Consider the following 13,886-nt stretch of genomic DNA (forward strand, 5'->3'; position numbering starts at 1 on the left):
GGGGCAAATCCCAGAAAACAGATCCAGGGTCAGGGACAGCCCAGAGATTTCAGGGTGCCAATGGGAATGCATTTATGATAGAGAAGAGAATATGAATGATAGCAGAATAAGAGATATTGCTGGGTCAGGTCAGTGTGTGAGGGCCTAGACTGGGAATCTATTATTCTAACTAAGGGATCTTAATCAGGGGCTAAGTTTTTAACATATCTAGCGCCTTGGTGAGACAGCCTATTCCTACTCCTACCCAGCACTCTTTCCAACACTAATGACCCCATCTACAGTCTGCCTGAAGGACGATGTGGTCACTACGTTCCGAGCAGAGGTACTCTTTACTGGGACATCAGGCACGCGGCCGTGTTTTGGAGGGAAACCAGGCCCGAATCGTTGCCTCTGAGGGCTCCATCGAGACGCTCCTCCCGCGTCCTAGAGAAGCAGCAGAAGGATGCGCCACACAAGGGGCGAGGAGCCGCGGATGACGCACTACCGGCCGCGCCGCTGCCTTTCCGGCCTGGCGGGTAAACCTGTTCTCTGGGCTCGCGCTCACCTGTGGGACAGTAGTTGCCGCCCGCGGGGAGTCCCCGGACCTCACGGTGAGCGGGCGGGGCCTTCGGGAGGGGAAAAGAGCGGCTCCGGGCGCCCTGGGCCGGGGCGGCGGGCGGGGGCCGGNCAGACGTCTAAGAAAATGGTGGAAGGGATGAATGAATGAGTGATGACCGAGTGATGGGTAGGTGGGTGATCAAGAGGTAGGACCCGTACCCGTGTTTGGAAACCAAGTCCCGGGGCTCAGAGTTCTGAGTCTGAGNAAACATTTTAGGGACTGTCGTAATAGGAAACGGCAGTAGTGTAAAGGGCACCAGGTGGCTAGTCGCGAGTTTCTGAGTTATAATTCTTGAGGCTACAGAGGCTCTTTCTTGACCTATAAAGTTGGACTGTCTAGTAGTCAGTTGACAGCACGTATGTGACAGTACGTACGGAAACGTCAGTGTCTTGCTACAAAATTTTACTCTCCATTACGGGCCAAATGGGATCCAGAACTCAGGGGCGGGGCTCCAGAATGAGTGACGTTGGGGCCTAAAATGTGCCAACATGCGTCCAGTCTAATGCTGGAAGATACAGATGTGAGTAGATTTTTGTGACAGTATCTTAAACTACACTTATTTAGCACTTAACATGTATCAGGCACTGTTGGAAGCACTTACGCTAACGTAACATTCACAACAATGTATTACCTGTAGTTTTTAATGAGGATGCTGAGGTGCGGAAGGGATAGATGACTGTCCCCGACACATTGCTACTAAGTGACCCAAGGTGCAGAAGAGAGTTAGACTGTGCTGCTTGCAGCCCGCATGAGTAGGTTACTTTTGGCCAACCGACAAATCCAAGAAGGGCTTCAGAGAGGAGGACATTTGAGTGTGGTCTTATTGAAAGAACTGTGATTTCAAATTCGTGGAAAAGCCCGCCTGGCTTGCCCATAATCCTTTCACTAATTATTGAGAGGTAAGGAGGTGGCAGCGAGGAGAAAGCTTACAAGGTTTGAGGAGAGGGCTACCTCTCTATTACTTTTAACAGGATTAAGATATTAAAAGTTTCTTTCCTTTTACCCTTCACCATAATTCCCTCTCTCCCCCAAACCTGATTCAAAGGATCCTTTTATCATGTTAAAATCACTGACAACCACACTGTTTTACACCAGGCATTGGTGGATACACTTGTACATTCCTTTATGGGGAATTTATAGATGAGGAGTCAGTAGACTATGGCCCATAAGCCAAATTTGATCTGTCACCTGATTTTATTAAAAAAAAAAAAGGGGGGGGGCGCCTGGGTGGCTCAGTCGGTTGGGTGTCTGACTTCAGCTCAGGTCATGATCACATGGTTCGTGGGTTCGAGCCCCTTGTCGGGCTCTGTGCTTGCAGCTAGCTCAGAGCCTGAAGCCTGCTTCAGATTCTGTATCTCCCCCTCTCTCTGACCCTCCCCTGCTCACGCTCTCTCTCTCTCTCTCTCTCTCAGAAATAAATAAAACATTAAAAAACTTAAAAAAAAAGTCTTACTGAAACACAGCCAACTTCATTTGTTTCCATATTGTCTACTTCCTTTTTTGAGACTACAAAAGGAAAAGTTGAATAGTCATGACAGAGAGAGACCATATAGCTCATGAAGCCTAAAATATTTACTTTCTAGCCCTTTACAGAAACTATTTGCGATTTGACACAAACTGCTGACGGTGTAGATGACCCACACTTGGAGGAGAGGGTTGTCACCAAGACGTCTTTCCTTCTCCTAATGCTTGACCCCTGTGGAATGCCCGCCATGTGGAAGATACTTTATAAGTGTTTTGTATGAATTAACTCATTTAGTTAAGGATTCACAGAATGTTAAAGCTGAACGGACCCATGGATATTATCTAATTTGTTAGTTTTTTCAGATAAATAGCTAGTCATATAGGCCCATTCACATGGGCTGTGACAGTAGCTTCCTGATTCCCACATCAGTTCACTTTAATCTTTCTCTGAATGAGAGGCCAATACCATACTCATTGGATGTGGCATTTTGATGACGTTGTTGCTTTCGTTTCTGGAGTTTTGGCTGTGAAGCCCGTGAGCAGGAACTATCATTTTTTTTACATGATTATTTCCCTGACTATAAAAATAATTCATGCTTGTTGTAGGGAAAGTAAACTATATAGAAGAGCATAAAGGACAAAGAAAGTAACCCATTAAATGACCTAGGGATCAGTGTGTTAACATTTTGGTGGATTTTCTTCTGATCTTTGTGTTTTATATATACCTGTGTGTTAATAATAGTTTCTGTTTATTGAATGGTTACTTCGTGCTGGTATATGTATGCATATTTTTTATTTTAGTGTTTTGTATTCTGGTTTAAAAACATTTTTTTAATGCTTATTTATTTTTGAGAGAGAAACAGAGCACAAGTGGGGGAGGGGCAGAGAGAGAGGGAGACACAGAATCCGAAGCAGGCTTCCAGCTCTGAGCTGTCAGCACAAGAGGTTGACTCAGGGCCCAAACCCACAAACCATGAGATTATGACCTGAACTGAAGTTGGATGCTTAACCAACCGAGCCACTCAAGTGCCCCCCAAATTGATCTGTTTAAGATCTGTTCTTCCACGGGGCACCTGGGTGGCTCATTCGGTTGAGTGTCCAGCTTCGGCTCAGGTCATGATACTGTGGTTCGTGGGTTCGGGCCCTGTGTCGGGCTCTGTGCTGACAGCTAGCTCAGAGCCTGGAGTCTGTCTTCGGATTCTGTGTCTCCCTCTCTCTCTGACCCTCCCCTACTCTCGCTGTCTCTTTCTCTCTCTCTCAAAAATAAATAAAACATTAAAAAAAAAGATCTGTTCTTCCAGAGTATGGTTCTTATATTAACAACCATTACGTCTATATATCAAGACTGATTGTTCCAATTAGTGAGGTCCAGGTTTTTGAGAGCTGTTAATATGTCCGTGAGCCATTACTGTAGCAAAGTTAAAAGGTATACCTTTGAAGTTTTAGATTGAGATGATCAGTTTCATTCATGAGCTAAGGCAGGAACCCTGAGAATTAGATGCTGCGTTTCCCTGCAGATTCATTCACTAAAAGGTTCTCCAGCACCCATACACAAAAGTTTACAAAGTTGCTAGATTCTGCTTCTCTGCCCTCACCCTATTCCAGAGCAGTAACTGCTGAGAATCAGTCTTCCTCTGGAATCATTGAGAACCAGACACTGTGATAAGCATTTAGGATATTTGTAGTGAACAAGGCAAACAAGCCCCATGACTTCATGACACCTAAGAGACTAGCAGAGTGAATACATCAGCATTAAGCAGGCATTTAGATAATTTTTCTAAAGTCAGATTTATGTAATTTTGTCTTGTTCCTTTTTTAAAATTAAAAAAATTTTAATATATATTTTTTGAGAGACAGAGAGACAGAGCATGAGTAGGGGAGGGGCAGAGAGCGACAGACACAGAATCCGAAGCAGGCTCCAGGCTCTGAGCTGTCAACCCAGATCCTGACGTGGATCTCAAATCCACTAACTGTGAGATCATGATCTGAGCCAAAGTTGCACGATTAACTGGCTGAGCCACCCAGGCACCCTGATATGTGTACACTTTAATTCCTATCACCTAGTTCACCCATCCCCTCCCACCACCCCTCAGGGAACCATCAGTTTATTCTCTGTACTTAAGAGTCTTTTTCTTGTTTACCTCTCTCTCTCTTTGCTCATTTGTTTTGTTTTGTTTTGTTTTTAATGTTGATTTATTTATTTTTAAGAGAGAGGGAGAGAGGCAGAGAGAGAAAGAGATTCTAAAGCAGGCTCTGCACTGTCAGCACAGACCCTGAAGCAGGTTTGATCCTGCAAACTGTGAGATCATGACCTGAGCCGAAATCAAGAGTTGGGTGCTCAACCAACTGAGCCACCCAGATGCCCCTCATTTGTTTTGGTTCTTAAATTCCATGTGAGTGAAATCATACAGTATTTGTCTTTCTCTGATTTATTAAACTGAACATACTGTCTAGCTCTATGTTGTTGCAAATGGCAAGATTTTATTCTTTTTTATGGCTGACTAATATTGTGTTGTGTACATATACTATGCCTTTATTCATTCATCTATTGATGGACACTTAGGCACCTTCTATTTTTAACTCTTTGAGGAACCTCCATACCATTTCCCACAGTGGCTGCACCCATTTGCATTCCCACCAACAGTGCACGAGGGTTGCTTTTTCTCCACATTGTCTTCAACATTTGTTTCTTGTGTTTTCAATGTTTGGTTTTGTGCTCTCCTGTTTTAACATATTGTATTTTCTCATGAATATTCTTTGGAAATATGATTTTTAACAGTTATAAAATCTATCATATCCATATGCCATCAGTGTTTATTTGCCTGTTGTTTTACAGTTATATTAACAGTGTGATCTTTGTACATAAATTTCTGTGACCATCTCTGGATTACATGTTTCCCTTTTTTCTCTGATTATAGAAACTGTTTATTCCTACAGAAAAACTTTAAAGCATTATACAAAGATAGGCCTTAAGACAAAAGTTTACCAGAATCCTGTTCTTCAGAGATGATCATGATTAACAATTTGATACATATTCTTAGAGATTTAAGTTAGTTTTTTAAAAAAGAAAGCAAAATATAGATAACAGAAGAAATTTGGGAAGTAGAAGAGAAAATCATTGGTAATACACCATATCACCATAGTGATTGATGATTAATTTTCCTTGATTTTATTCATATGTACATTTTAATATATATATGATGTACTTGGAAATTTAATATCTTGCATGTTTTCATTTATATAGAGCATATTTTTCCAAATGATCACATATTTTCATTTTACATTATTTTAATATGTGTATAATTGCCACCCCGTGGAAGTACCATGATTTGCTAAGCATCAGTGTCCGTGAGTAGAAAGGTTGTGTTTTCCAACAACATTGCAGAGTACTTTTTGTTTACAGGTAACAAAGAATACAGCTTTTTTCTTCTTTGAGAAGTTTCTTCTTTCTGAGAAAGTTTTTTTTAAAAAAATTTTTTTAATGTTTTCTTTATTTCTGAGAGAGAGAGGCAGTGTGAGCAGGGAAGCGTCCGAGAGAGAGGGAGACACAGAATCCGAAGCAGGCTCCAGGCTCTGAGCTAGCTGTCAGCACAGAGCCCAGTGCGGGGCTCGAACCCACGAATCGTGGGATCATGACCTGAGCCAAAGTCAGACGCACAACCAACTGAGCCACCCAGGTGCCCCAAAAGGTTTTTTTTTTTTTTTAATCTTTATTTATTTTTGAGAGAGAGAGAAAGACAGAGTACAAGCTGGGGAGGAACAGAGAGAGAGGGAGACACAGAATCTGAGGCAGGCTCCAGGCTCTGAGCTATCAGCACAGAGCCGGAGGCGGGCCTCGAACTCACAAACCACAGGTTCATGACCTGAGCCAAAGTTGGTTCTTAACAGACTGAGCCATGGAGGCGCCCTGAGAAAGATCTAATAGTGTAATTACTCGGTTGAAGAATACAGGCGTTCTATAGGCATACTGAGGACTTTAAGGACCTTCTCAGATAGATTGTAGGTGTTGTATGTACTTAGTGAATATTCTTTTCTGATTTCCTATATCCCCAAATATTGATCCCAGTATTCCAGCTGCAAGTTAGCCTACAACTTCAAGGCCTGATATATATTGCATAAGTACCTCTAGAAGGATGGTACCAGTTTACATTCCCATTGCTGGTGTATGAGAAGCTCTCTTTCCCCATACCTTTGCCAGGCTTTTTTTTTTTTCTTAAAAATTTATGTTTGTTTTTTGAGAGACAACGAGACACAGAGCGTGAGCGGGGGAGGGGCAGAGAGGGAGTCACAGATTCCGAAGCAGGCTCCAGGCTCTGAGCGGTCAGCACAGATAGTGGTGGTGAGTGGATCAGACTTAAAGCATTAGCTTTATTATTGAGACCATTTCCCTGTGCACCTTTTAATTATTTGGACTTTTCTTTTTTTAAAATGTTTTTTATTTATTTCTGAGAGAGAGAGACCGCGTGAGCAGGGGAGGGTCAGAGAGAGAGGGAGACACAGAATCTGAAACAGTCTTCAGGCTCTTAGTTAGATGTCAGCACAGAGCCTGACGTGGGGCTNATGAGTGGATCAGACTTAAAGCATTAGCTTTATTATGAGACCATTTCCCTGTGCACATTTTAATTATTTGGACTTTTCTTTTTTTAAAATGTTTTTTATTTATTTCNAGAGATATTCACTCTGATGTCTTCTTTCAGATCTGATGAGCAAGTCTGTTCCAGAGCAGGATGTCTCTGAAACTGATTCACCAGGGGTAGTAGCAAAGAGACTGCGAGAGGATACATACCAGGATACTACATTTGAAGAAAAATATGCATGTGGGAGCGTGAAGGAAAACCCTTCCGGAGAGCTTCCAGGACCACGTCTTTTCAAAGGAGGAGGTTTGGGGGGAATAACTTTTATCCGCAAGGAAGTATCTCCTGAAATGATTAGCCAAGAATATAATTTTGAGAGAAGCTTGCTTTTGACCTCAAGCTTTGTTACACATCTCAGGGTTTCTACACAAGAGGGCCTACATCAGTGGGAGACAAGTAGCATACACACCAGTGAGATTTCAGACCAGAGTAAATGTCCAACCCTCTCTCCGCAGAAAAAGTCTTGGGAATGTAATGAATGTGGAAAAACTTTTACTCAGAGCTCATCCCTTACCCATCATCAGAGGACTCATACTGGAGAGAGACCCTATGCATGCGAGGAATGTGGGAAAGCCTTCAGTCGTAGCTCCTTCCTTGTTCAACATCAAAGAATTCACACTGGAGTAAAACCATATGGATGTGAGCTGTGTGGGAAAACCTTTCGGTGTCGATCATTTCTTACTCAACATCAAAGAATCCATACTGGAGAGAAGCCTTATAAGTGTAACGAATGTGGGAATTCCTTCCGCAATCATTCCCATCTCACTGAACATCAGCGAATTCACACTGGAGAGAAACCTTACAAGTGTAATCGATGCGGGAAGGCATTCAATCAGAACACACACCTCATTCATCATCAGAGGATACACACTGGTGAGAAACCTTATTTATGCAATGAATGTGGCTCTTCTTTCCGTAAACACTCAAACCTTACACAACATCAGAGAATTCACACTGGGGAGAAACCCCATAAATGTGACGAATGTGGGAAGACTTTCCAAACAAAGGCAAACCTCTCTCAGCATCAGAGAATTCATACTGGAGAGAAACCCTATAAATGTAAGGAATGTGGCAAAGCCTTTTGTCAGAGCCCCTCCCTTATTAAACACCAGCGAATTCATACTGGAGAAAAACCCTATAAATGTAAGGAATGTGGCAAAGCTTTTACTCAGAGCACCCCACTCACTAAACATCAGAGAATTCATACAGGGGAGAGACCTTACAAATGCAGTGAATGTGGTAAAGCCTTCATTCAGAGCATTTGCCTCATTCGGCATCAGAGAAGTCACACTGGAGAAAAACCCTATAAATGCAATGAATGTGGGAAGGGCTTTAATCAGAATACCTGCCTCACTCAGCATATGAGAATTCATACTGGAGAGAAGCCCTATAAGTGTAAAGAATGTGGGAAAGCCTTTGCTCATAGCTCATCTCTTACTGAACATCATAGAACGCACACTGGTGAGAAGCTCTATAAATGTAGCGAGTGCGAGAAAACTTTCCGCAAGTATGCACACCTTAGTGAACACTACAGAATTCACACTGGTGAGAAGCCCTATGAATGCATTGAATGTGGAAAATTCTTCAGACATAGTTCAGTCCTTTTCAGACATCAGAAACTTCACAGCGGTGAATAACCCTGGCGTTCAGGTTATGACAGCTTCTCTAGAAAGAGTGACTAGGAATCTGGCTGGGGGCAGAGGGGCAGGTACGTTTCCTGGAGGGAGCACTGACTGTTACACTCAGAAGATTATTTCCAGTTATGGAGGCGGGAGCTTGGAGAATGCAGAGCATTCAGCCGGGCATCTGGGAATTCAGGGTGGAAAGAAAGTTCCTGCTTTTCAGATAAATCCTTGCTGCTTGCCACTCTTCCTCCTTGTGACCGTCATATCTTGAGGTGCCATCTGTTAAGTTGGCACTTGTGTTTCCCTTACTGCACTCCTGCCCCCACCTCCCCAGCTTGTGACCCGTGTCCTCTGGCCAGTAGGCTGAGGTGCTTTTCCAAACGTTCAGTGTGAAAGTGGCAAGAGTTCTGAGGTAGTGCTCCGTGGCCTCGAGGTGTCTGAGGCTGCTCTGAAAATGCCATCTGTAGACGTAGTCTCATGAAGGCGAGGCAGAAATAAGGGAAAACAAAGACTCCTTATTCATTCACTCAACAAATAAGGGGGTACGTGGCAAGAACTGGGCTTATGTCTACAGATATGTTCGTGAAGAAGGTTTTTATCAGGGTGAGGGAGATCTTTCCTGATCCTTTCAAGCTGGAAGGCAATTTGGGGCTAAAATGGAAGTAGGAGGTCAAGAGAAACTTGAGTGAAGCCAGTTTGTGGAAAGGGAGTCAGATCTGCTCAGAGGTCCAGGAAGAGGAGCACTGACTTACCCAGGAGGGAAATCGCATGTGGTAGGCTGCTGGTGCTGAGGGACAACATCCAAATGGCTGTCAATGGACATTTAGGCAGGAGAAACCATTAGTGATGAAGATGGCCTTTTAGGTTGGCTGGATTCAGGGCTGCTGGACCAGTCCTGAAGAGAATGTCAGTCATTGTAGTGGGGAGGGCTAGGTTTCATTTAATTATGCCATTTGTGGCTATAAACAGATTAGTTAGGTTTCAGATGTTTCCATTTTTATTGGGACTGTCTTATTCTTGGATATTTTACCTTTCCCTGCAGGTTAGGTGTAGTTAGGGAAACACCGTCATGGGAACAATTTGGAAAGGGTTCTAGAGATAATCACCTCTTTTTCAAATCCTTGAATATTGAGACAGTACAGTTAGCCACTGACTATGACAGTATTTTATTCTTTTAAAAGACTTTTTTTCCCCCTTTATTTCCTTACTCCCTTTCATGATCTTAATTGCTACCCAGAGCTTGAGCTCTGAGAGATGAGGTAAGGATAGCCTTTGACTGGTATTTGGAATACTTTCTGTCCTCTGAAGTTTATACTAGTTTTAAAAATAATGACTGTTAAAAACAAAGTCAGTTGTTTCTGGAATGGTTGGTTACTTAGAACTCAGTATTAATTCTTTTTTTCCAGAGCAACTGCCTTGTAAGTAGTGGTTTGAGCTATTAATTACCATTGATAGGAATGTGGCAGAAATATCACTGTCTTCCTCTCTAGCTGTAAAGATTATATTCAAAACCTGCCACAGGGCAATTAATAATCGAGTAAATCAATACTTTATGGACAAAAAGAACCCTATTAAAACTTTATGTTCATGAAAAATTATATTATTGAAAGGAAATATTGATGTATTTGTACTTTATAAATGAAAATAACACTATAGAATTCATTGCTGGCACATAGTATATGTTCAATAAATATTTGTTGAATTAATATATTTCAATCAACTTTTGCCCACCAGAAGATTTAGCAACTTCCTGGGTTATGTAGTGTTTAGAGTAATATTTATACACTACTATCTTTAGAGCCTTGAGTTGAGATTAGAGAGATTTGGAAGAGTTTTCTTAAGGAAGAAATGGGAAATCTAAGGATGAAATATCTCCAAGTTCTTGTTCGAAAGATTTTCCAAATTAGAATAGACACAACTCTTTTTTTAATGGTACCACTTTTTGGTACCGTTTTCACTTCCTGGGAAAACAGGAAGGAAAGGAACTTGTCATCTTTCTATTCTCCTTATCCCGTATTCTCACACCTGCACGCATTTGCTCCTGGTTTTGTCTCATTTGCTGGCCGACCACGTGCCTACTTATTCTAGCTTGGCCCCAAATCTTGGAATCGCCCCGTCAGTCAATCTTGTGCTCAGTCTTCGTATCCAAGCAACCACTGTATCCTGCTTACATCTCCTAAATCTCGAAGCCATTTCCATTGCTGCTGCTTTAGTCCACTCCCATTTTATTTCCTAGACCATTTTCCTTCTATTTTCCCAATCAGTCTTCCAGTTACCCACTAGGCTGTTTTTCACATTTCTTCCTGATGGTCTCCGAAAGACACAGCTGGCAACTCTGCTGTTATTTCAGAATACTCTAGCCCCTTACTAGGCATATAAGACTCCTACACTGGCCCATGCCTACATCATCATTCTCAGGTGCCACTCCCTGCATCACATGCTGTTCCAAGTGGCAAATTCTGTGATTCCATGTCACTGCTGGACTCAGCTTCGGCACCTTTTGCACATCCTGTTCCTATTGCCTCAATTTCCGTCCTTCTGCTTGCCTGGGAAGCTGCCATTTGTCACTTATGAATGTGCTCATGCAACATCTCCTTTGAAGCTGTATCTGACCTCACATATCTTTTATTTCTGTATTTTGTACCTTCATTTTATTTATCCTGTTACATTGTAATAGCTTGTTTACAGATCTTTCTCTTCCCACTGAACTATCAGCTGTGGCAAAGCTGGGGCCATGTGATATTTATTCATGTTTGTATCCACAGTCCCTGGAACTTAAGAATGTGTTCAGTAAATATTTGTTGAGCTCAACTAAAATATTGAGTCAGACATTTCTCTGGGGCTACCTGCAGGCTATAACTTAGGTCCACAGTTACCAGCAGAAGGGAGGTGTGGTAAGTATACCAGTGTGTCCACAAGGTGGGAGAATTCCAAACCTTTCCCTAAGATACAGATTATGTGGTTGTATTAAGCAGAGGGTCCCTTAAGAGAAAATAATATTTGGTAGCAAAAAACCCCACTTGTTTTGTTACAAATTAGCCATTTACATGTCCCATCACAGTTTAACAAAGTACTTTCAGACATCGTGTTGATGTCAGGGTGACCAGGAAGAGGCAAATGCTTGCAGCTGAAGAAGCACAGCCACTTGAAATAAGCAGGAGCTCCATGAAATAAGCAGGAGCTGCAAAGTGATGCTGGCCTGGCAGGAGAGCGATTGAGCTTAGTAGTAATCCCAACTGTGGAAGCACCTCCTGAGCTCATGGCTTTCCTTGGCTCAGGACGATAAAGAGCTGGAATGTGTTGCTTATTGTCAGCGTGCTGAAATTTAATTTGTGATTTCAGAAGGACATGGGATGAGGCCACATCACATCCTCAAAACAGTAGAGAATGCAGGTGGTTGGACTTGCCCAAGGTCACGCAGCTAGTAAGTGTCAATGTGAAAACTCCTGTATCCTTTCTCGCTTTTCCTTCAGATTTCTCTTTATTGGTCATACCTCTGTTCCATGATGCCTCTTTAGTTGTGTTTATTATAGAGTTGACCGCTTAGGGCTCCAATCTTGCCCTGCTTGTGAGGGTGGGAGGAGCTCACTTGAAGATTATATTTATTTCTTAAAGTTTATTTATTTATTTTGGGAGACAGCACAAGTGGGGGAGGGACAGAGAGAGGATCCCAAGCAGGCTCTGCACGGCCAGCAGAGTCCAATGTGGGGCTTGAACCCATGAACCGCCAGATCATGACCTGAGCTGAAGTGGGATGCTCAACTGACTGAGCCACCCAGGCGCCCCTTAAGATTTTATTTTTTAAGTAATCTCTACACACAAGATGGGGTTTGAACTCACAACCCTAAGATCAAGAGGCACACACTCTACTGACTGAGCCAGCCAGGTGCCCCTGGGAGCTCATTTTAGATGAAAAAGCTTTTTTGCCCTCAGACCTTCCTGTGTGTGAGTGTGAGAAATAAAATGGCTTTGCAATTTGATTTTGTCTTTCTTCCTACATAATGCAGAAGTCTAGCTTTGACCCCAGGTAGCTTCAGTTTCACTCGCCTTCAGCTACTGGCCACCACAGGATTAAGGTCATTTTAGTTTTGTGGGATGTTTTTGGTGGCCACTTCCCCCTCCACCCCCTTCCATTTTCTACCTCTTTGAAGAAGCTCAGCCCAAATTATGTTAAGCCCCAGATTCCGATTTCTAGTAAATTGCTCTGCCTAGGGCACCCCACTCTAGAGTTAGTTCCCACACAGCAGAGCCTGCTGACTTAGATTCTTTGAAGCCTACAAGGGGAAAAAATGATTAGGCCTAGGCTCTTGGCCTGTATGATGTTAGGGGTTACAGGGGAAGAGCTTGGTGTCCGATTTCAAACAAGTGCGGAGAATGTGACACTTGGTAAGTAAGGTGAGCCCAACGTTTTTGTTCCCTGGCATGTCAGCTGACAGTGCTACAAAGGGTTCTTTTTTAGCTGAACATGGTTAGCGATTACCTGAGTGTGGGGCATCTGCACTCCTAATTTCAGCCTCCTGGAGGGACTTCATTTTGGTAAAACAGCCAGTCTGAAAGTTTCAGCAGATAACTTCTCTGCTGCATCTACTTCTTTTTTTTCAAGTGTTTATTGAGTGCCCTCTCTGGATTAAACACTAGGGATATGGTGAGCAGACAGCCCTATTTTCCAGAGCTTGCAGATCGTTAAGAACACCTGGAAGTGGGTCATGTGCCCTATTACCTTGCCCCAAGGTGGATTAGGTGCCCTGCTACCCATGCCTTCCACTGGGAAATACACTGTCAAGAGGAGCCTGTGTGTGCAAGTATTTTCTGAAGGAGTCCTAGCAAGATCTGAAGTTTTGCAGAAGGGAGGACCGGGGCCTTGAGGTCTGGCGAAGTCCTTTGGCCAATGCTGAACAAAGAGGGCTGATTGGATTTGCAGAGCACGATGGGATGAACGTCTACTGAACTTTTCTGAAGTGCCAGCGAGTCTTAGGAATTACACACATCGACTTCATTTCATTAATATTCATGATAACCTTATGAAAGTTGGTACCACTAGTATTTCTATTTTAGAAGTTAGGAAACAGGCACAGAGAGGTAAATAAAGTAGCTTGCCCAAGTCTACACGCTGAGACTCTGGGGCTTAGGCTGAAATCAGACCTCTTGCGTTCTTTCGGCCACTTGTTGAACAAAGATCCCGAAGCACAGGGTGTCTGGGGTTCCTGCGAGGAGGCCAATTTTCTGACAGCTGAGAATATAAGGAACGTTGAAGCCAGCTTCGGGGAACCCTTGTGAAGACCTCCAAAAAAGGCGGTGACATGGAAGAGTTGTTAGGAAGATCAGTGTGACCAGGTTGCAGGATGAAGAGTAAGAGCGCCCCGNGCCACCAGACACCCGCCCGTTCGGTGTCCGTACTCTGGGAGGGAACCTGGCGCGGTGGGTTTGCGGGGTGCTTCTGCAGCAGCAGCGCCGGCGTCGGGCGGAACCGTGGTGCTGAGCCGGGAGGAAGCGTCGAGAGTAAGCCGCTCTCGCCTTCCTAGAGAGGAGACCGCCGCGGGGCGGCCCGGCGCGGGCTGCTGACGT

The 13,886-nt window shown here is 43.4% G+C and overlaps 1 protein-coding gene across 2 annotated transcripts in view; it reads left to right on the plus strand.

Annotated features, from left to right (window-relative positions):
- The first annotated feature begins 6,762 nt into the window (after nucleotides 1–6,762).
- The window catches only part of LOC144242173 (uncharacterized), a 13,936-nt gene continuing 6,812 nt past the window's right edge, over nucleotides 6,763–13,886 (plus strand). Inside the window, exons 1-2 of one of the 2 annotated variants that reach the window (XM_077776981.1) lie at nucleotides 6,763–8,325; nucleotides 8,755–8,756. In XM_077776981.1, coding sequence (XP_077633107.1) covers nucleotides 6,765–8,325; nucleotides 8,755–8,756 — 1,563 coding nt within the window. In that variant the 5' untranslated portion in view covers nucleotides 6,763–6,764. Of the gene's footprint in view, nucleotides 8,326–8,345; nucleotides 11,746–13,886 lie in introns of those variants that run through there. The other variant, XM_077776978.1, reaches the window with a different exon arrangement.

Source organism: Crocuta crocuta, unplaced genomic scaffold (assembly GCF_008692635.1).
Source record: "Crocuta crocuta isolate KB4526 unplaced genomic scaffold, BGI_CrCroc_1.0 scaffold77, whole genome shotgun sequence".
NCBI lineage: Eukaryota > Metazoa > Chordata > Mammalia > Carnivora > Hyaenidae > Crocuta > Crocuta crocuta.